Here is a 22,080-nt window from a genome sequence, read left to right on the forward strand (position 1 = left end):
ACCAGACGTTCGTCTTTTTTGTTGTTGTTTTTTGGAGGACATGTTTTTGCTTTACTTATTTTAGTATGGATTCATCAATGATCATGCACGTGATGGAACATGGTTAATACACAGCTGAGAGGAGATACAGGTTGCCCGGTTAATTTTGTTAGCTGGAACGTCAAATCTTTGAATCACCCTGTTAAACGCAAGAAAGTGCTCTCACACCTCAGCCAACTTAATGTAGGAATAGCTTTTCTTCAAGAAAGACATTTGTGCATATGTGACCAATCCGGATTGAGGGGGAACTGAATAGGCCAACTATATCACTCCCGCTTTAATAATAAATCAAGGGGCACAGCCATTCTAATCAACAAAAATGTCCCATTTGTAATGTCAAAGGTAGAAGCAGACAGCTCTGGGAGGTATATTATAGTTACAGGTAGATTGTATGAAACTCCAGTCATCCTAGCTAACATATATGCGCCCAACTGGGATGACGAGACTTTCTTTTCAAATTTTTTTGCCCGTTTACCAGATATAAACTCTCATTATTTAATTTTGGCAGGGGATCTGAACTGTACTTTTTCCCCTCTAGACCGTAGCTCACCTAGAGTGATACCTCAGACTAAAGCTGTCCAAACCATTGAGCTATTTCTCCAAACGTATGGTGTCTCAGATGTTTGGTGGTTTCAGAACCCCACTTCTAGATGTTATTCCTTCCCCCCCCATGTCCATAAGACATATTCATGAATAGACTACCTTTTTGTTGATAACCATCTTCTTCCTATTGTTAGTAAGTGTGAATATCATACAATTGTAATATCTGATCACGCCCCATTATTGATGAGATTAGACATGCCGACATCACAAGCCACTTACTGCCCATGGCACTTAAACAATCTATGGCTTGGTGATGAATGTTTTGCTCATTTTATTTCATCTGAAATAGCAGCATTTGATGATGATGCCCTTTATTGTCACTAGTCACATGTACCAGCGAAATTAGCCGTCAACCTGTCCGTACATATACAACATACAATTGACATAGGGTAGACAGGACAGGAAAACAGGAATAAAGGTAAAAAGGAAACACAACATGAGGAGAGATAAGGAAAAAAAGAACACCCCCCCCACTATGCTCCTGTCAGGAGTACAGTGTGGGAACATTTAAAAAAACCTTTGCACATAAGCACAACTACAACACAAGTACACTTTAAACACGGGACTTGAGGGGGGGGAATCAGGGGTAGGGGGTAAGGGGGGGGAGGGGAGGAGGTAATCCAGCGCAAGCAACCAAGCAGCCGTCCGCTCCTGCAGCCATGAAGGCGCTGGTCACGCACCCGCTTGTCACACTGGGGGTAAAAATGGCGACCGCGGAAAGTTAGACAAGGAATGCGAGAGCGTCTCCCGGCAGTGACCTTCAGGGGGAAATGTTGCCTCAGCAACAGCCTGAATCAAGGCTGGTGCTGTCTTAGGGAGCCGAATGTCGATAAGATATAAATTGTTTGGTCTTTCCAGACGCAGTCTTTGCACGTCCACACCGCTCGTCCATATCTGTCCATTCCGTCCATTCTATTCAAATTGATCTCCGAAAAACGTATTCCTTGCAAAGCTGAAAGCTGCTCCGAGATAACAACCATTTTGTGGTTGAAGTTCTGAATGTCCACAGTCCGAGTGCCAACAGCTTTGCCCACCACTCCAATCATATCGGGCAGCTTTGTGGGGCTTTGAACAGCTGTCACCGTTGTCTGATTTCCTCGATATACCAGGGCAATGCCTAATCCAATCAGCAAAAGTCCTGTAATCATGGTTCCGAATAGGTAGATATCTTCAATGTCCTCCACAGAAAGAATCGCCAGGCACACGACCCGCCACCGCTCCCACGCGTCCATCGCGTAACCAGCCGCAAACGTTCCGACAGGACAGACGGGTTCCCCCGAACCCAAACTTCTCGTCAAGAAAACTGTGTCAATTTCGTTAGCAGACCAGTTTATCAATTCCATGCTTTTTTTAGTTTAGAAAGTAATGCAGGGAGAGTCTCTTCAAAAAGTACAGCAGACGAGACAAGACACAGAAGCACAAGCAGGGAAAAAAAAGGAGGGAGAGGGAGAGCAGAAAATGCGACCGCCTTCCGTGGAAGCACGGAGAGAAAAAAAAAAACGTAATATTTGTGGAACGTAATACACCACCAGGCATGCCATCCTCAACTACATGGGAATCTATGAAGGCATATCTTAGGGGACAAATTATTTCTTACTGTGCCCAGTAGAAAAAGGGGGAAATAGCACACCTTAATTTTTTTTTTTTTAACATACACTTGTGCTCATAAGTTTACATACCCTGGCAGAATTTTTGCTTTCTTGGCCTTTTCTCAGAGAATATGAATGATAACACAAACTTTTTTCCCCACTCATGGTTAGTGGTTGGGTGAAGCCATTTATTGATAAACAACTGTGTTTTCCATTTTTAAATCATAAGGACAACAAAAAACATCCAAATGACCCTGATCAAAAGTTTACATACCCCAGTTCTTAATACCGTGTATTGCCCCCTCTAACATCAATGACAGCCTGAAGTCTTTTGTGGTAGTTGTGGATGAGGCTCTTTATTTTCTCAGATGGTAAAGCTGCCCATTCTTCTTGGCAAAAAGCCTCCAGTTCCTGTAAATTCCTGGGCTGTCTTGCATGAACTGCGCGCTTGAGATCTCCCCAGAGTGGCTCGATGATATTGAGGTCAGGAGACTGAGATGGCCACTCCAGAACCTTCACTTTGTTCTGCTGTAGCCAATGACAGGTCGACTTGGCCTTGTGTTTTGGATCGTTGTCATGTTGGAACGTCCAAGTCCGTCCCATGCGCAGCTTCCGGGCTGATGAGTGCAAATTTGCCTCCAGTATTTGCTGATAATGTGCTGCATTCATCTTTCCTTCAACTTTGACCAAGTTTCCTGTGCCTTTGTAGCTCACACATCCCCAAAACATCAGCGATCCACCTCCGTGCTTTACAGTAGGAATGGTGTTCCTTTCATCATAGGCCTTGTTGACACCTCTCCAAATGTAACGTTTATGGTTGTGGCCAAAAAGTTCAATTTTGGTCTCATCACTCCAAATTACCTTGTTCCAGAAGTTTTGAGGCTCGTCTCTGTGCTGTTTGGCGTATTGTAGGCGAGATACTTTGTGGCATTTGCTTGGTTTTAACAGAGCCTCTGATTTTCCATTTGTTAATCACAGTTTGAACACTGCTGACTGCCATTAGCAATTCCTTGGATATCTTTTTGTATCCCTTTCCTGTTTTATACAGTTCAACTCCCTTTTCCCGTAGATCCATTGACAATTCTTTTGCTTTCCCCATGACTCAGAATCCAGAACCATCAGTGGCTGGATGAAAAGATGCAAGAGTCTGTCTGGATCCCAGAAACTCACTCAGCTTTTATGCACACACACTGATTACAAGCAAACAGATCACAGGTGAGGACGTTACGGTACCTTTAGTAGCCATTCACACCCATTTGTGTCAACTTCTGTGCATGTTATCAGGCCAAAATCACCAGGGTGTGTGAACTTTTGATCAGGGTCATTTGGGTAGTTTCTGTTGTCATTATGATTTAAAAAGAGAAAAACACAGTCGTTTGACAATAAATGGTTTCACCCAACCGCTAAGCATGAGCGGAAAAGATGTTTTTGTGTTATCATTCATATTCTCTGAAAATGGTCAAAGAATCATAGATTCTGCCAGGGTATGTAAACTTATGAGCACAACTGTATATATCTTTATTGGGTTGCCAATATACAATCCATGTTCAATCAGAAAGGATGCATTTCACCCATTTTTTTTTTTCCCTCTTTTAGAACACCAACAACCCCCGCTCCCCCTACCTGGAGTGTCACATTTACATAATCACATAACACTCAGTGCGTTTACATGCACATCCAAATCAAGCTACTGTCGGTAATCGAGCTGAGGGTCCCAGCAGGGGTGCCAGAGAAATCCAATCCGACATGCACACAAGGAAATCGAGCTATTGTGTGAGGTACATTGTGCACCCGAGCCACAGGTGGTGCTACACGCCCCATCGTGTTGGTACACTTCCGGTTGTCGTCATGAAGAAGAGCTATTCAAGAGTGTAAACAAAGTTATCAGTTCCGTGTTCATGCATTTTAATATATTCAACTCCTTAAGCTGAATGAGTATGAACTCTGTCTCCTCATTGCTCCAGAAGTGCACGTTTCTGCTCGCCATTTTCTCTTCTTCGTTCGTTTGTTCTCCTTGTTCCTCCTGACCTCTTCTGCTGCTCGCTACTATTACTGTTGTCATGCCGACCGAGGCTGTTGTGTTTCCCGCTTTTGGTCTCGTCACTCGTCACTTCCAGAAGGGGCAGTGCTGAAGTAAGTAGCTCGACTACGTAGCTCGATAGGGTTTACATGCACTAAGTAGCTCGGCTAAAATCACATAATCTAGGTCGCGTAGCTCGATTACGAGAAATCAAGTTCGGTTCAATTTCAGCCGAGCTAAGGTGTTTCCATGCCATTTAGAACTTCGATTTCAGTCAAGCTATGGCAGAAATTCGATTTTCTCTATGTGCATGTAAATGCACTGAGTGAGTAATAATGCTGATAAGCAAACACAACTCTCTCCCCACCCAAAAGAAGAAGAAAGAAAAAAAAGGAGGGGTGAACAGTAGCTGAAGCAACCAAAAATAAAATAAAATAAAATAAAATAAAAAGGAACATTTAGAGGAGTCCAAAATGCTTGGAAAAAAAAAAATATTTAGTTAACTTAAACATCATGTATATGTTATGCCTCGAGCTCGACCACCATTACATCGAATCAAAGACCATCACTGGTTTCTTTCAGAATCCTGACAAGATATATACATATATATATGCACATGCGCACACACACACTAATATATATATATATATATATATATATATATATATATATATATATATATATATATATACATACACAGTGGGGCAAAAAAGTATTTAGTCAGTCACCAATTGTGCAAGTTCTCCCACTTAAAAAGATGAGAGAGGCCTGTAATTTTCATCATAGGTATACCTCAACTATGAGAGACAAAATGAGAAAAAACATCCAGAAAATCACATTGTCTGATTTTTAAAGAATTTATTTGCAAATTATGGTGGAAAATAAGTATTTGGTCAATAACAAAAGTTCATCTCAATACTTTGTTATATACCCTTTGTTGGCAATGACAGAGGTCAAACGTTTTCTGTAAGTCTTCACAAGGTTTTCACACACTGTTGCTGGTATTTTGGCCCATTCCTCCATGCAGATCTCCTCTAGAGCAGTGATGTTTTGGGGCTGTCACTGGGCAACACGGACTTTCAACTCCCTCCAAAGATTTTCTATGGGGTTGAGATCTGGAGACTGGCTAGGCCACTCCAGGACCTTGAAATGCTGCTTACGAAGCCACTCCTTCGTTGCCTGGGCGGTGTGTTTGGGATCATTGTCATGCTGAAATACCCAGCCACGTTTCATCTTCAATGCCCTTGCTGATGGAAGGAGGTTTTCACTCAAAATCTCACGATACATGGCCACATTCATTCTTTCCTTTACACGGATCAGTCATCCTGGTCCCTTTGCAGAAAAACAGCCCCAAAGCATGATGTTTCCACCCCCATGCTTCACAGTAGGTATGGTGTTCTTTGGATGCAACTCAGCATTCTTTCTCCTCCAAACACGACAAGTTGAGTTTTTACCAAAAAGTTCTATTTTGGTTTCATCTGACCATATGACATTCTCCCAATCCTCTTCTGGATCATCCAAATGCTCTCTAGCAAACTTCAGACGGGCCTGGACATGTACTGGCTTAAGCAGGGGGACACGTCTGGCACTGCAGGATTTGAGTCCCTGGCGGCGTAGTGTGTTACTGATGGTAGCCTTTGTTACTTTGGTCCCAGCTCTCTGCAGGTCATTCACTAGGTCCCCCCGTGTGGTTCTGGGATTTTTGCTCACCGTTCTTGTGATCATTTTGACCTCACGGGGTGAGATCTTGCATGGAGCCCCAGATCGAGGGAGATTATCAGTGGTCTTGTATGTCTTCCATTTTCTAATAATTGCTCCCACAGTTGATTTCTTCACACCAAGCTGCTTACCTATTGCAGATTCAGTCTTCCCAGCCTGGTGCAGGTCTACAATTTTGTTTCTGGTGTCCTTTGACAGCTCTTTGGTCTTGGCCATAGTGGAGTTTGGAGTGTGACTGTTTGAGGTTGTGGACAGGTGTCTTTTATACTGATAACAAGTTCAAACAGGTGCCATTAGTACAGGTAACGAGTGGAGGACAGAGGAGCCTCTTAAAGAAGAAGTTACAGGTCTGTGAGAGCCAGAAATCTTGCTTGTTTGTAGGTGACCAAATACTTATTTTACTGAGGAATTTACCAATTAATTCATTAAAAATCCTACAATGTGATTTCCTGGATTCTTTCCCCCCATTCTATCTCTCATAGTTGAAGTGTACCTATGATGAAAATTACAGACCTCTCTCATCTTTTTAAGTGGGAGAACTTGCACAATTGGTGGCTGACTAAATACTTTTTTGCCCCACTGTGTGTGTGTGTGTGTGTGTGTGTGTGTGTGTGTATATATATATATATATATATATATATATATATATATATATATATATATATATCTTAATTATCACCATCCATCATAATCATTAATCATCTAAAAGAGGGAGTGGAATCGATTAAGGAAAGAATGGGATTCCAAGTTTTATAAAATTTGTCGGAGCACCCCCTAATACTGTACTTTAATTTTTTTCTAAGTATAGGAATGACATTAGATCCTTTAGCCAAGAGTTAGGGGAGGGAGGATTCTTATCCTTCCAATGAAGTAAAATACGTCTGCGGGCTACCAAAGATGCAAAAGCGATAAAATTGTTTTCCCTGTTGGTGAAGTGTGTGAAATCTTCAGGCACACCAAAGATGGAGGTTAAAGGGCTCGAAAGCACCGGTTTGTTTAGAGCTTGTGAAAAAGTATTGTAAAAAGAGGACCAAAATGAGCTTAATCTTGGACAGGAAAAAAACATGTGTGTATGACTGGCTGGTGACAGAGAGCATCTGTCACATGCATCACTTGTATTAAAAAGTTTAAGTTTGGCTTTGGAAAAATGTATCCTGTGTAGAACCTTAAACTGAATTAATGTCAGACTGGCACAAGAAGAGGTGGAGTTAACCCTGTCAAGGGCCCTTTGCCACCATTCGTCTGACAAGGCATCACCTCGCTCCTTTTCCCACGAATTCCTAATTGCCAGAGGGGATGATAGTGATGACAAAATTAATTTTACCACAATTGAAATGAACCCACGGACTGCAGAAAGAGACAGAATTGCATCAATGAGAGTACGAGGTGGTTTGTGGGAGAAGTTAGGAAAATTACAACGAGCAAAATCTCTGGTTTGAAAATATCTAAATAAATGAGCTTGTGAAAGGGCAAATTTAGTTCGTAAGTCATCAAAGGAAATAAAAATGTCCTTATCAAAAAGTTGATCAAACTTCACCAGCCCTTTCTCTTTCCACAGAGTGGAAGTTGAGTCAAGTGCCGGGTCAAGTGCTCATGAGAAATGAAACACTGCATTCCAGGATAAGAACCTTATCCCATCTGTGAAACATGGTGGTGGTAGTATCATGGTTTGGGCCTGTTTTGCTGCATCTGGGCCAGGACGGCTTGCCATCATTGATGGAACAATGAATTCTGAATTATACCAGCGAATTCTAAAGGAAAATGTCAGGACATCTGTCCATGAACTGAATCTCAAGAGAAGGTGGGTCATGCAGCAAGACAACGACCCGAAGCACACAAGTCGTTCTACCAGAGAATGGTTAAAGAAGAATAAAGTGAATGTTTTGGAATGGCCAAGTCAAAGTCCTGACCTTAAACCAATGGAAATGTTGTGGAAGGACCTGAAGCGAGCAGTTCATGTGAGGAAACCCACCAACATCCCAGAGTTGAAGCTGTTCTGTACGGAGGAGCGGGCTAAAATTCCTCCAAGCCGGTGTGCAGGACTGATCAACAGTTACCGCAAACGTTTAGTTGCAGTTATTGCTGCACAAGGGGGTCACACCAGATACTGAAAGCAAAGGATCACATACTTTTGCCACTCACAGATATGTAATATTGGATCATTTTCCTCAATAAATAAATGACCAAGTATAATATTTTTTTGTCTCATTTGTTTAACTGGGTTCTCTTTTTATCTACTTTTAGGACTTGTGTGAAAATCTGATGATGGTTTAGGTCATATTTATGCAGAAATATAGAAAATTCTAAAGGGTTCACAAACTTTCAAGCACCAGCTGATCCTGAGGCAAGTCTACAAAATTGCTGGAGCTGTTAAGTAGCTTTGGTAAGATATCAGGATATGAGGTTAATGGGCAGAAAAGTGAGCTTATGCCTGTTGACCCCTCTTGTCAGCTGACTACAAGCCAACCTCTACCTTTTTAAAATATGCACACAAAAAATTAAGTATTTGGATAACCCGTAGATTTAAAGATCTATATGAAGCCAATTTCCCAACACTTCTAAAATGCTTGAAGAATGACTTGGATCACTGGAATCTTATCCCTCTGTCCCTTGGGGGGAGAATAAATGTCATCAAAATGAATATCATGCCCAGGTTCCTGTTTGTTTTTCAATGGATCCCTTTCTTCATAAATGTAGACAAACTTTTATGTAGTTTCATTTGGAATGGGAAAAACCCGCGTATACGTAAAGAAGTTATGCAACGACACAAACTACACAGTGGGCTCTCCCTGCCCTACTTTCAGTATTATTACTGGTCTGCTAACGTTAAAAATATACTATTTTGGATTCACTGCCCCGAACATGAAAACGGCCGTAAGCGGTTGCAGCTTGAGAGAGCGTCTTGCAAACAAGTTTCCCTGCATGCATTAGCCTGTTCCAAGATACCTGTCACAGAGCCTATATCAACATTCTGCACTAATCCCATTGTGAGACACTCACTCAAGATATGGACACAGTTTAGACATGCTTTCTCTTTAGTTGAAATATCTAGGAAGGCTCCTTTGGTGAGAAACAATATGTTTACACCCTCTATTACCCCTTTTCCACCAAATCAGTTCCAGGGCTGGTGCTGGTGCCGGTTCACAACTCGTTCAACTTGCGAGCCAGCTGAGAACCAGTTTGCTTTTCCATAGCTCGTGGTGCTAAGGGAAGCCACGTCCGTTACGTCGTTGTATACGTCAGTTACGTCGCTACGTTTGCATAAACCTTGGAGCGAATATCGAAGCAAAAACAACACGGAAGAAGCAGCAGCAGCAACAACAACAATAATAATGGATGACTTTGTGTTTGTACAGCTGCTGCTTCTCGTCGCTTAAAAATGCCGATCTTTCGCGGTCTTGTTATTGTTGTTGGTCTTAACAACTCCGCCCCCCCGCTGACGTAAGCGGTTCTTTCCTCTGGCCCAGCAGAGAGTTGGTGCTAGCCTGGAACCGGTTTTTCTGGCCCCAGAGCCAGTTCTTTGTCAGTGGAAACAGAAAACCCGGTTCCAAACTAAGCACTGGCCCCGAACCAGCCCTGGAACTGCTTTGGTGGAAAAGGGGCATATGACAGACCATGCATTTAGGCTCTGGACTGAAAAGGGACTGAGAACAGTTAAAGATTTATATGTTGGTGGGACCTTTGGGTCTTTTGAACACCTACAAACACTTTGACATTCCCAACTCACACTTTTTTAGATATCTGCAACTCCGTAGTTTTGTTTCCACACACTCTCCTTCCTTCCCATCATTACCGCCAGATTCTCTTGTAGATAAATTGATAAAAATCCCCCCCCCCCTTATATCAAGGAGACCATAGGAACTGTGTATTCTCTACTTAGTATGGAGAATCTGAAACCATTAACAGCATTGAAACACAAATGGGAAGAGGACTTGGACATTGAAATACCAGACACACAATGGCAGACCACTCTCAAAAACATGCATACATCCTCGATCTGTCTGCGACATACTGTTCACTGTTTACACTGGTCAAAAACAAAGTTGGCCAGAATTATATCTGATATTGACCCAACATGTGACAGATGTAATGCTGAGCCAGCCACACTTGCACATGTGTTCTGGAGTTGTCCTAAACTGTCTGAGTTCTGGGAATCAATTTTTGCTTTCTTATCTAGAGCTTTGGATACTCACATTGACCCATCCCCAGTAATTGCCATTTTTGGAGTAACACCTGAAGACCTAGGCATAGGCAAATGGAGCAAAACGGTGATAGCATTTGCAACATTACTTGCCAGACGCATTATTATTTATGAAATGGAAAGATAAAGCCCCACCTACATTCAAACACTGGATTACTGATATCATGCACTATCTAATACTTGAAGAAATTTGATATCATATACAGGGTAATAAGGCCACCCATTTTTTATCTTTAGGTTCACGGATTTTTTCAACATATTTTTGATGATGTCGGTCGAAATAAGTGTCCTTTCCAATTTTTTTTTTTGCATGGCAAAATTTCAATGTCGGATTAAGATGATAAAATAATTTAAATTCAAGAGACACACTTTACATACATACACACACACATAATATATATTATATATGCGCATTGAAGGCTGATACATTCGTGCTACTTGATTCGATAGGACTCTCTGCAGCACCACCCTCTTCTAATTCCACGGTCAGATACTTGCAGCCAAAATCGCGAACTAACGTTATGGCAGGCATATTCGGCATCGCGCTCGTTACATCACCACCTTCTTTCTGAGAACCAAAGATCGTTTTGATCTTTTCATTATTTACTTTCAACGCTTGAGAGACGAAATCGCCCACGTTTTGGTTAGTGAGACAGTGAAAAGACTTTACCACACTTTATGCTTACGTACAGTTGAGGCGATAGCTCGGAATCCATGCTGTCAGCGTCAGCCATGGTCAGCACGAGGTTGACACTGTCGTAAAGCGGTCGTAAATACCATAAAAACATTCAAGTGAATACTCAATGTCGTAAATAGTTTCATTTTCGGACTCGGCTGAAGTGGATATATACAACACACATTGTCGTTTTGTATTTGCGATTCTAATACTTTTTACTTAAAGAAATATGACCTAGTACCAGGGATACAGTGCTGTTACAAGAAAAATATGTGACTTTTTTTTTTTACATTTCTTTTTGTACGTTTCGGCAGTTAAAATAAAAATACGCACAGACTTTTTATTTTTCTAGCGGTAGTATTAAACTGCCTTCGGCGGATCCGTGATCTGAAAAAACTAAAATAAGTTGCCTAACCTTAAATTCTGCTATATCTGGCAACCTGTCCTCACATTAGTCGAACAAATGGACTCTAATGACATTATAATGATATAAATCCTACTGCTTTCCTCCTTTTTATTTATCTATTTAACCTTTTTTTTATTGTTTTTATTTTCTCTTAAAGTGCCATTCCACCATTGGATGTATTCTTTGGCATAAAATACAATATATTTTATGACAACATGACTAGACAGAGAAATCTTTTAGCTTCAAAATGATATATCAAACATAATTTTTTGACAACGACAAGTATATTAATTTTGCGACCAAAGTCACCTATCCTTTTAATTTCCGCGCGGTAGTGAAACGTGATGTCATCGGCAGGTTCCCCTTCTTGTGTACCACGTCACGTGTGACGTGGCACAGATTATCAGCAATGGCGGATAGAACGCGATTTCCACTTGTCGATTGCTGTGCCGATATTCACCATCGACCGTCTCCTTTGGGCATCACTTGCTATTTTCCTTCGCTTCTTTTCCGAAGCTGACAATCGCGTTCTATCCGCCATTGCTGATAATCTGTGCCACGTCACACGTGACGTGGTACACAAGAAGGGGAACCTGCCGATGACATCACGTTTCACTACCGCGCGGAAATTAAAAGGGTAGGTGACTTTGGTCGCAAAATTAATATACTTGTCGTTGTCAAAAAATTATGTTTGATATATCATTTTGAAGCTAAAAGATTTCTCTGTCTAGTCATGTTGTCATAAACTATATTGTATTTTATGCCAAAAAATACATCCAATGGTGGAATGGCACTTTAAGTGTCTATTCACTAGTATCTGTAGCAAATACTGTTCTGTACAATATGTATGTATATTCATAATATGTATCAATCTGACTGCTGTGAATTTGTTATAATGTATCTCACTGTTTACTATTGTTACTTTTATACCAAATCTGGTGGTGCGATTGGGTTGGGTTGGGTGCGGTTGGGTTGGGTGCGATTGGGGTTGGGTGCGGTTGGGTTGTTGTATGTTTGTCTGTCTTATGCCAAAAAGACTTGAGATCAAAAAAAAAAAAAAAGAATGGGTTAACATTCCTATCCCTAAACTTGAGCAACTTGTCTCCTCAGTCCCCAGACGTTTACAGACTGTTGTAAAGAGAAAAGGGGATGTCTCACAGTGGGAAACATGGCCTTGTCCCAACTTTTTTGAGATGTGTTGTTGTCATGAAATTTAAAATCACCTAATTTTTCTCTTTAAATGATACATTTTCTCAGTTTAAACATTTGATATGTCATCTATGTTCTATTCTGAATAAAATATGGAATTTTGAAACTTCCACATCATTGCATCCCGTTTTTATTTACAATTTGTACTTTGTCCCAACTTTTTTGGAATCGGGGTTGTACTATGAATAGTTTTAAGATGTGATGAGTATAATTTTTGACCTTTTTATTGTTCATACAAGGTTTATTCTCACTGGGTGTATAAGGGAGCACTTGTCGGTCTCTATTACTCATAATGTACTGCCACACGGTACTCTACGAATCTGTAGCGTATAGCCTGAGGTCACGCCAGTGCAGATTTATGTAGCTCAGTAATCTCGGACACTAATCCCAGTATAGGCTCAGGCAGGTTTCCTTTCCTTCCACTCCTAATCATTTACACCATGAATCACTCAAGGGCACAAAACTTGTTCTCACCAGTCGTGGCTCTCGATCCAGTTGCTGAGGTACTGCCGGATGGCCATGGGGAAGTTGTCGTCATACAGCTGGTCCACCTGTTCCAGGAACGTGGAGTCCAGCTGCTGCAACTCGAGCCACTGAGTCATCTTGGATGTTCGCCACCCTGGAAGGAAAGAGCAAAACAAGTCACATGGCTTTGTTGGTAACCAACATGCCAAAATTAAAAAAAACACCTTAACTAACATCAACATCGCATTGTAAATTGATTTAAGGGCAGTTCTGAGAGATCAAGCAGATCCAGGACAAGAGCCCGAGGAGTTAATGTTCACATCAAACATCAGAACTGGGTTGTTGATGAGATGGGTCAGGACTGACAGGTTTCAGCTGCTTCGGTAACCCAAATCACCACTCTCTACAGCTGTGGTGAGCAGAAAAGCATCTTGGAACACACAAACCTTGAGGACAGATGGGCCACAGCAGCAGAAGGTCAGGAATCTGAGGCAACAGTGAGCACAGGTGCACTTCACCCAAACCGGACAGGTGAAGACTGGAAAAAAACCCATCACCTGCTCAGTCAGTATGTTTGCATGCACACTAATATTCCACTATTGTTCTGAATATGACGATGTAAACACCATATTCCATTTGGATGTTCCGAATTTGGCATTAATACAAATTTAGCGTTTTCCCATCAAGACTTGAGATATGAGGAGAGGATATTATTTAGGTTTTAGGAGCATTCTTATTATTTGTATATCCGGCTGCATGCGAATAGGAATATTAGTCAGGGTTTCCCCAGGTTTGACCACCATAAATGTAAGACTTTAAGACCTTTTTAAGACCACTTAAATGAGAATTAAGACCTACATCGCACCCATTATGCGGTCGTAGAACACCAGATCAAATTCCCAATAATGACAAATGTTTCAAGTAAAAATACTTTTATTATAAAAAAGTTATATACTTAAAAGTCATTATGTGCATTGCTTGTCAAATCTTCACATTCAAGACAAAAAAACAAGTCTAAACCTGGAAGAAAGGAGCACAACGTAGGGTCCAAGTCATGGCCTTAAAGGTACACAGAAATGCAGTAGGCATACCAACACATTAATGCCAAAGGTGTGCACTCGCCAGTCAGAAAGCCAAACTGAGGGCCTCACTCGAGGCCTAAAGAACCGTCTCTGAACTAATTATGACCGTGCACCCAGAGATGATAAACAGACAAACTCTTTGTCTTAGTTTCCCAGCATTCAACTTGCTTCAACCATTTTACATTTTGAAGAATAAAAAGAAATGTAAATACTCCTAGTAAACAAGGGAGGGAGGGAAGACAGATGTGGAGGTGGATAGATAAGAGACACAATGAGATAAATAGATAGATAGGAAAGAGGTATACAGATGGATAAGAGATTGATAGGAGAGAGCGATAGACATAATATAGATAGATAGATAACACAGAGTGGTAGACAGACATAAGAAATAGATAGGAGAGAGGAGAGGAGAGGAAAGATATATAGATAATCCACCACTTGCCTCGTTAACGTCTTTGACCAACTCCTTTGTTATATAAGGAGCAAGACCGAATTTTGTTATGTAAGACGTTTTGTTTTTCCACAGGAGAATGTTGTAGCGCAGAGGTCACCAACCTGTCGATCACGATCGACAGGTCGATCTCGGAGGCTTTCCCTGTCGATCTTGGGGGAAAGATCTTCCAATTTAATTGGAAGATTATACAGAAATACTTGAAATGCACTGCAGTATATCTGATTGGCGTTCATATTGCATGTCTTCCGATAGGCCCACTACAGCTTTCCCCGCCCTCCGCAGGGTTCTTTTCTTTTTTTTTTAACTCCTGCTGCTTACGTCTCTGAGCGTCGTCACGTGATAGCCTCGCGCTGGCTAATACAAGTTGCAAGTATGTCAGGTCCACCGCCACCAAAGAAGCCGAAAACATACAATTTTCATCAAGAATGGGAGGAGGAATTCCTATTTACGTTGGTGAAAGAAAAAAAGTGTTTGTTGTGCCATCAGGCACAGGCGCTGTCAAAGAGGGGGAACAGACAGACACCTCACAGACTGCCTGAGACTGGCTGTCCGTGCCTATGAACCTAACTATAAGGCACTCACTGACCGTGTTCAGTCACAGCCATCACATTGACTTGAGTTGCGTGATGAACTGTAACTTCTGTAGCATGACTGCAAGTTCATATTTGTCTTTATTGTGTGTGCATGGTTAAAGAAAATCAGTTCATGTTGAATTGAAGTCGTCATTTTGTCACTTTTAATAAGTTACAATTTGTGATATATCATCACTGTTGTGTTGTAATTTCAGTTGACAATTTCCATTTTATGTTGCTGTGAAATTAATTAATTTAGTGTTACAATACAAACAAGACAGTGCAACTGATGTTAACAGTTCAGCTTTCTCATTACAATATTATTAGTTGATATTGATAACAATCCGAGTCATTGGTGGTTCATTCATTCTGCTCTACAGATATATAGGCCTATATATTTTTTGTGTATAGTTAATTTCCATTGTTTAGTTAAAATTAGGCTAAATAAAAAGCCTCAACTTGAAACAGTCTAGTCTGGATTTTTTTTCTGTCAATGCTTCAAGGGATAGAGCTTGCTTGCCATCTAGGCAGAGTTTAGGGATCTCGGGCATAAAAAGGTTGGTGACCACCGTTGTAGCGACTTCCGAGTCTGGGAACACAGCCTTAAAGAGTTCGCTTATGCCCTCATTCGAGCTGTACGAGTGGTGTTCCGTAATTGTTTTTAAAATCCAGAGCACCTCTGCCCGAAGTGTCGGGGTTCCACCGACACCCATCATGCCACTGCTCAGCCCTTGTGTTGTTGCTAGCCTTGCCGATGATGTCTGGCTTGGCTGATGCTGCTGACGTTCGACAGCGGTGCTAGTGCCAACTCCAGGTGCATTCGGAGATTGAACCGTGCAGAATTGAGCGATGGGCTGGTGGCGGTGGAGGGCAGATGCAACGTGCTTTGAGCTCTTCATGTGAGACTCTAAAGCGAAATGACCTATAGTGGACAACTTGAAGGTCTTTGGACAAACACAGCATCTTGCTTCAACATCGCTTCCAGGAACCTCCCTCACCCAATCGCGATATCTTTCATCTGAAAGCCACTGCTGATTAAAACGACACTTCCCCATGCTGTGATTCGCAGAGTCTCCTCTCCACCACGGACTCTGACGATTGCGCCGGCGCGAAAACGTACCAATATTGTTTCTTTCTTTGCGCATACTCCAAGAAATTCACTGTTACGCAAAACCCACGTTTTCACATTGTAGAATAGTATGAGTAAATTTAAGACCTTTGTTTAAAAAATTAAGACTTGGGCAAAGCAATTTAAGACACTTTAAGGCCTTAATTTTGGAATATTAAATTTAAGACTTTAAGACCCCGCGGCTACCATGTTAGTGGAATATACATTCACTGGCCACTTTATTAGGAACATCCATACATCCACCGGTTCTTTTGTTTGATGCCGTTCTGTAATCAGCCGATCCCTCGACAGCAGCACAGTCCATAAAATCCCGCAGATACAAATCAAGAACTTCAGTTAATGTTCACAATGTTCAAACATCAGAACGGGAAAAATTGGAGATCACAAGTGTGACTTTCTCTCACTGTGGAATGCAGGACTGTCAGACTAAAGACGCTTTCTTTCCCACCACCATCAGACTCCTGAACAGCTGACAGGAGTCTATAACCATGGACTACCTGCCTGTAAACCGTCCTTGACTCTTTTTTACATGTGTTTGCACATTACTGCCCTTTTTTGCTGCTACGTCTGATCATTGCCTTATTTTTGTATTATACTGCCTATTTTGCACTACAGGCGGCACGGTGGTGTAGTGGTTAGCGCTGTCGCCTCACAGCAAGAAGGTCCGGGTTCGAGCCCCGTGGCCAGTGAGGGCCTTTCTGTGTGGAGTTTGCATGTTCTCCCCGTGTCCGCGTGGGTTTCCTCCGGGTGCTCCGGTTTCCCCCACAGTCCAAAGACATGCAGGTTAGGTTAACTGGTGACTCTAAATTGACCGTAGATGTGAGTGTGAATGGTTGTCTGTGTCTATGTGTCAGCCCTGTGATGACCTGGCGACTTGTCCAGGGTGTACCCCGCCTTTCGCCCGTAGTCAGCTGGGATAGGCTCCAGCTTGCCTGCGACCCTGTAGAACAGGATAAAGCAGCTACAGATAATGAGATGAGAATGAGATTTTGTACTACATTTACCTTTGTTTTTTTGGCTTTTATTTTGCACTACATTGCCTTTTACTTTGTATTATTTCTTCCGCCAGTTTATTTCTTTGTAATTGGCATTCATGGTGGACAGCAAACTAAGAATTTCATTGTGCAATAGGACTAGGCCTGTTGCGATATTCAACTTATCGTATGGTAAATGAAAATGAACTCGGTAAATTTTTTTACCGCGATTTTGGCATTTACGCACTGTCCATCTCCATAGGGAAGTCACCAGAGTATTAGCTTTACCCACTGACTGGATAAAACACCGCACTGTTTTCTGTCGTCTCGCGCGGCTCTCTGTCAGAGGCGGGGCCTCCCAGCATGCAACAGTTATCCAGCCAGGGGATCCACTGAATGGGGAAAAGACAACAACACGGTGCTCCGTTGTACAGACCACAGGTGTAGAATTGGGTATGGACGGTATGGGCGTGTCCCTACCAATATTTCTGATTGAGGCCACACCAATTCGATTAGTTGGTTCTCGGAATCGCCGCTTGAAAATGCAAAATGCAAAAAAAAAATTGAAATCAAACTCCTGCCAACGGAAAAGGTCACGTGACGTCAAAAACCAATCAAATCGCCCCTTTCACTTTCGTTAAAGACTTGAAGTAGCCGACTCCTGGTCAAATCTTTTTTTCTGTGCATTGTAGATGTTCAATTGACTGTAATTCAATTGTTTATTTAGCCTATGTTTACTGGTTTGGCTGTATTGTTTGGTCTATTTCCACCGCTAATTTTACCATCAGAGCATTTTTTTATTTTTATTTCGCCCGCTCGCTTCATATTTTTCCTGAAAAAATCCAAGAACCAACTAATTAAATTGGTGTGGCCTGAAAAAGGGAAAAAAAATGTTACGCTCTGTGCGCGGTACACAAATGGTTACTGTAGGTTTCCACTGGGCGAAACCACGCAAAATTAGCTCATGAATATTCGCTCTGGGGGCGTGGTCACAAAAACAGCAAGCATGTTTGGCTACCATGTCAGTTAGCAAGTGCGGTTGCAGTGCAGTGAGCGGCTGCTAGCTAGCAAACGGTCCTTGAAGAATGTAGCAGACTAGCTCATAAAATGAATCAGTTCACAACAGTTCGGATTCAGTGTGTAAAAACGGCAACATACGAATATGACTGTTTTCTAAGTTTGTGTGGCGTGTAAATAACAATCCGACTTGATACCGACAACAACTGGTGTTCATTAAGGTCACAAAGACATTATTAAATCATATCAGATTGTGCTAATGTTGGCTAATATTGCACCGAGTCTTGCTTGTGAAGTGCCTGCAAACTTTAGCAGCCCGCTAACCCTGAATCTGAAGCGCTTCAGTTAAGACCTGCAGAGCCCTGACCGAGTTCGGGTAACATGACACATGTAAACAACAACCCGATGGTGATGTGGACATTGTTCGAGGCCTTGACACCTTCTAATCAAATCAAACATTTTCACGTAATAAGCAGAACAGCCTCCGCCTTCTGGATCAGAAATGTTTGGTGACTCCGCCTCTCTTTTGAAAACGTCACATCCCGAGTCCACACATCCGCTGAACTGATTGGTTTTCGAGGCGGTTCATTTGAAAGCTGGAGGCGAAAAACTTTTCTCTGTAGAACCCTGTCACTCCCCCCCCCCCCCCCCCCCCCCCCCCGGGCTCAAGAAAACAACAAAAGGGCAATAATATAACAACAACCAATCAGAATTCAGATACATTCTGTTGCCAGGTAAAATTGTAACTTTTCAACATGTCAAAAAAGTTCTCGAGCCCTCATCCTGTTTTACCGTTAGATCAATCTCACATCAGCTTAAACTAGCATTCTAAAATTAGTTAAAGATCCCACAGAAGAGAGCCGACTCCCCCTGCCAGCCTCATGGAACGCAGTGTTTAAAGGTCTGATGACACGAACATGACTCTATGTAATTTCTTAAATAAACTATACAACATGGCAAACATGTTAGATTTCTGTTATAATTACGTGAAAAGAAGCTGTTGTTACGCGAATATCCAACTTTTAATTGCACAGCGCAAGAAAACTGGGTCCGTGGCTCGCGGCCATGTTGTGACGTCAGCGGGAGAACACGCTGCGGTTCACTGGCTGTCTACTCTGGTTCTACTCAATGGAAATGGCGCATGAAAACGCCGGTGAACTCTCTAGTGCTAGCTCTTCCTCTTCTGGGAGTCTAGAATTGTGTTGATCTCTTCCGAATAGAATCTATGATAGCCTACCCTCTTTACCCTTTGCCTCTCGTTGCTAGGCGGCAGTTACATGAAAGCCGCAAGCTTTCACAAGCAAATACATGACTGATATCACGCCGACTTTATGATTACATTTATGATTATCATGTAGAATCTATAGCTCTACGTACCTTTATCTTATGTCGTTTCACAACACATGTTCTGACAGGAGGACTGTCTTTGGATCCGGCATAGCTACTAGTAGACCCCCTCCGGAATACTGGCAGTGTTGCCAGATTGGGATTTTTCCCGCCCAGTTGAGCGGTTTCAAGTGCATTTTGGTGGGTTTTGAACATATTTTGGGCTAGAAAACTTCAGCAATATCTGGCAACACTGTGTAGGCACTGCTGATAGTAACACACGTTTGTGCTGAACTGAACACCCAAGAGATTATTTTAAGCTGAGAAGGGTGTCAAAACAATCCAAATCAAAGTGTTCAGAGCACAGGACGGATGTTGGTGAGGGCTCCCACTTGTCACGAGTCCGCCTGACTTGCTTCACCCACTTCGCATGCAGCTCGGGATCTCTGGGAAACTTGAATAAACTTACCCCGTCCTTGTGGGTTTTGGAGCAAAAGCCGGCAACACAACGCGAAGGCATAATAACTAATATATAAAATGTATAATAATAATACTAATAATGACAAACTGAACACCTGTCGCATCAACAATAAACTGGTAAGTTAGGAGGAAGGTTCTTTCGCTGACGTCATATAGCTCCTCCTCCTCCTCCGTCTCCTGGGTGCTGCAGCCCTGTCAAATTTGCCCAAATAGCCGCGTTTATCATCATAACTTTTAAAATAGGCGCCTTCGTGAATTAATATATGGATCATCGGGAATTACTTTTTATGTTATAAAACATCGCCAAAGATGTCAAAAACGTGTCATCAGCACTTTAAGGCTCCGGATGGGTTTTACTTCCATTTATGAGGGAAAGGAACATACACCGGGGCGGCACAGTGGTGTAGTGGTTAGCGCTGTCGCCTCACAGCAAGAAGGTCCGGGTTCGAGCCCCGTGGCCGGCGAGGGCCTTTCTGTGCGGAGTTTGCATGTTCTCCCCGTGTCCGCGTGGGTTTCCTCCGGGTGCTCCGGTTTCCCCCACAGTCTCTATGTTGACCTGATGTTGGCACCACTGGGGGTTGGCATTAGGTTTATGCCCCCTCTCTCTCTGTGGGTGCCACAGTCAGTCTGACCCTTGGCGACTCATAACGACTTGAAACGAAGCACTCGATTTCTAGCAGCGTCCCAGATGACTCGCGTTGTCTTTAATCCAGTGTATTCCTTGAGTTTATTGAGGAACAGGAGCCTCTGTCTACCGCGCGCCTTCTTTCCATTGATCCGGCCAGCGAGACACAGTTCCTCCAGTTCGCCTTTCCTGATGACATGGCCTATGAATTTTGTTTGTTGCTCTTTAATGGTGTCGAGTAGATGTCTCCGTTGACCCACTCGCTGAAGCACCGAGATGTTGGTTTCGTGTCCAGCGTACGAGACGCGGAGCATGCGACGATAGAACCACATTTCTGCGGCCTCGATGTTTTTGCTCGTCGCAGTTGACAGTGTCCAAGACTCGCATCCGTACAGGAGAATCGGCCAGATGAAACATTTGAGGACTCTGACTTTCAGTTGCAAGGAGAGCTTTCGATCTTTGAGGACTGGCGACATTTGGTTGAAGTTTGTTTTGGCTAGTGCGATGCGTCGTCTAATCTCTCTGTCGCACCTGCCGTCGGATGTCAACATTGCCCCGAGGTAGTTGAACGAGCTGACCTGGTCGATTACAGTTCTGTTGCACATAAGATTGTATGTTGGAGGCCTACTGTCTTTTGACACCACCATGCAGAAAGTTTTCTTGCAGTTGATGTTCAATCCTTCGTCCGAAGAAGCGTCCAAAACGAGATCCAAAAGCCTTTGCAGGCCTTCTTCGCTGTCGGCGATCAAAGCAGTGTCGTCTGCATATCTGATGATGTTGATACGGATACCGTTGACAAGAACTCCATCGTCAGAATCTTTCAAACGTCGAAGGATGTACTCGCTGTACAAGTTGAAGAAGTCTGGACTCATTACGCAGCCCTGACGCACACCGCGGTTGATTTCAGTCCACTCGGTCAAACCACTCGAAAGCTTGATGGCGCCCTTTTGTAGGCGATAGAGGTTGCAAATGATTCTACGGTCTTTTTCGTCTAGTCCGATGTTCTGGAGCATGTCAAAGAGACGTTCGTGGCGAACTCGATCGAATGCTTTCTTGTACAGTGGTGCTTGAAAGTTTGTGAACCCTTTAGAATTTTCTATATTTCTGCATAAATGTGACCTAAAACATCATCAGATTTTCACACAAGTCCTAAAAGTAAATAAAGAGAACCCAGTTAAACAAATGAGACAAAAATATCATACTTGGTCATTTATTTATTGAGGAAAATGATCCAATATTACACATCTGTGAGTGGCAAAAGTATATGAACCTCTAGGATTAGCAGTTAATTTGAAGGTGAAATTAGAGTCAGGTGTTTTCAATCAATGGGATGGCAATCAGGTGTGAGTGGGCACCCTGTTTTATTTAAAGAACAGGGATCTATCAAAGTCTGATCTTCACAACACATGTTTGTGGAAGTGGATCATGGCACGAACAAAGGAGATTTCTGAGGACTTCAGAAAACGCATTGTTGATGCTCATCAGGCTGGAAAA

At 42.4% G+C, this 22,080-nt stretch overlaps 1 protein-coding gene across 2 annotated transcripts in view; it reads right to left on the reverse strand.

Annotated features, from left to right (window-relative positions):
* Positions 1-22,080, reverse strand: part of stat1a (signal transducer and activator of transcription 1a) — a 78,318-nt gene that overhangs the window by 43,993 nt on the left and 12,245 nt on the right. For both annotated transcript variants that reach the window (XM_060911513.1, XM_060911512.1), the window contains exon 2: positions 12,937-13,081. In XM_060911513.1, coding sequence (XP_060767496.1) covers positions 12,937-13,064 — 128 coding nt within the window. In that variant the 5' untranslated portion in view covers positions 13,065-13,081. The remainder of the gene's footprint in view (positions 1-12,936; positions 13,082-22,080) is intronic.

The sequence above is a fragment of the Neoarius graeffei genome, chromosome 27, assembly GCF_027579695.1.
Source record: "Neoarius graeffei isolate fNeoGra1 chromosome 27, fNeoGra1.pri, whole genome shotgun sequence".
Lineage (NCBI taxonomy): Eukaryota > Metazoa > Chordata > Actinopteri > Siluriformes > Ariidae > Neoarius > Neoarius graeffei.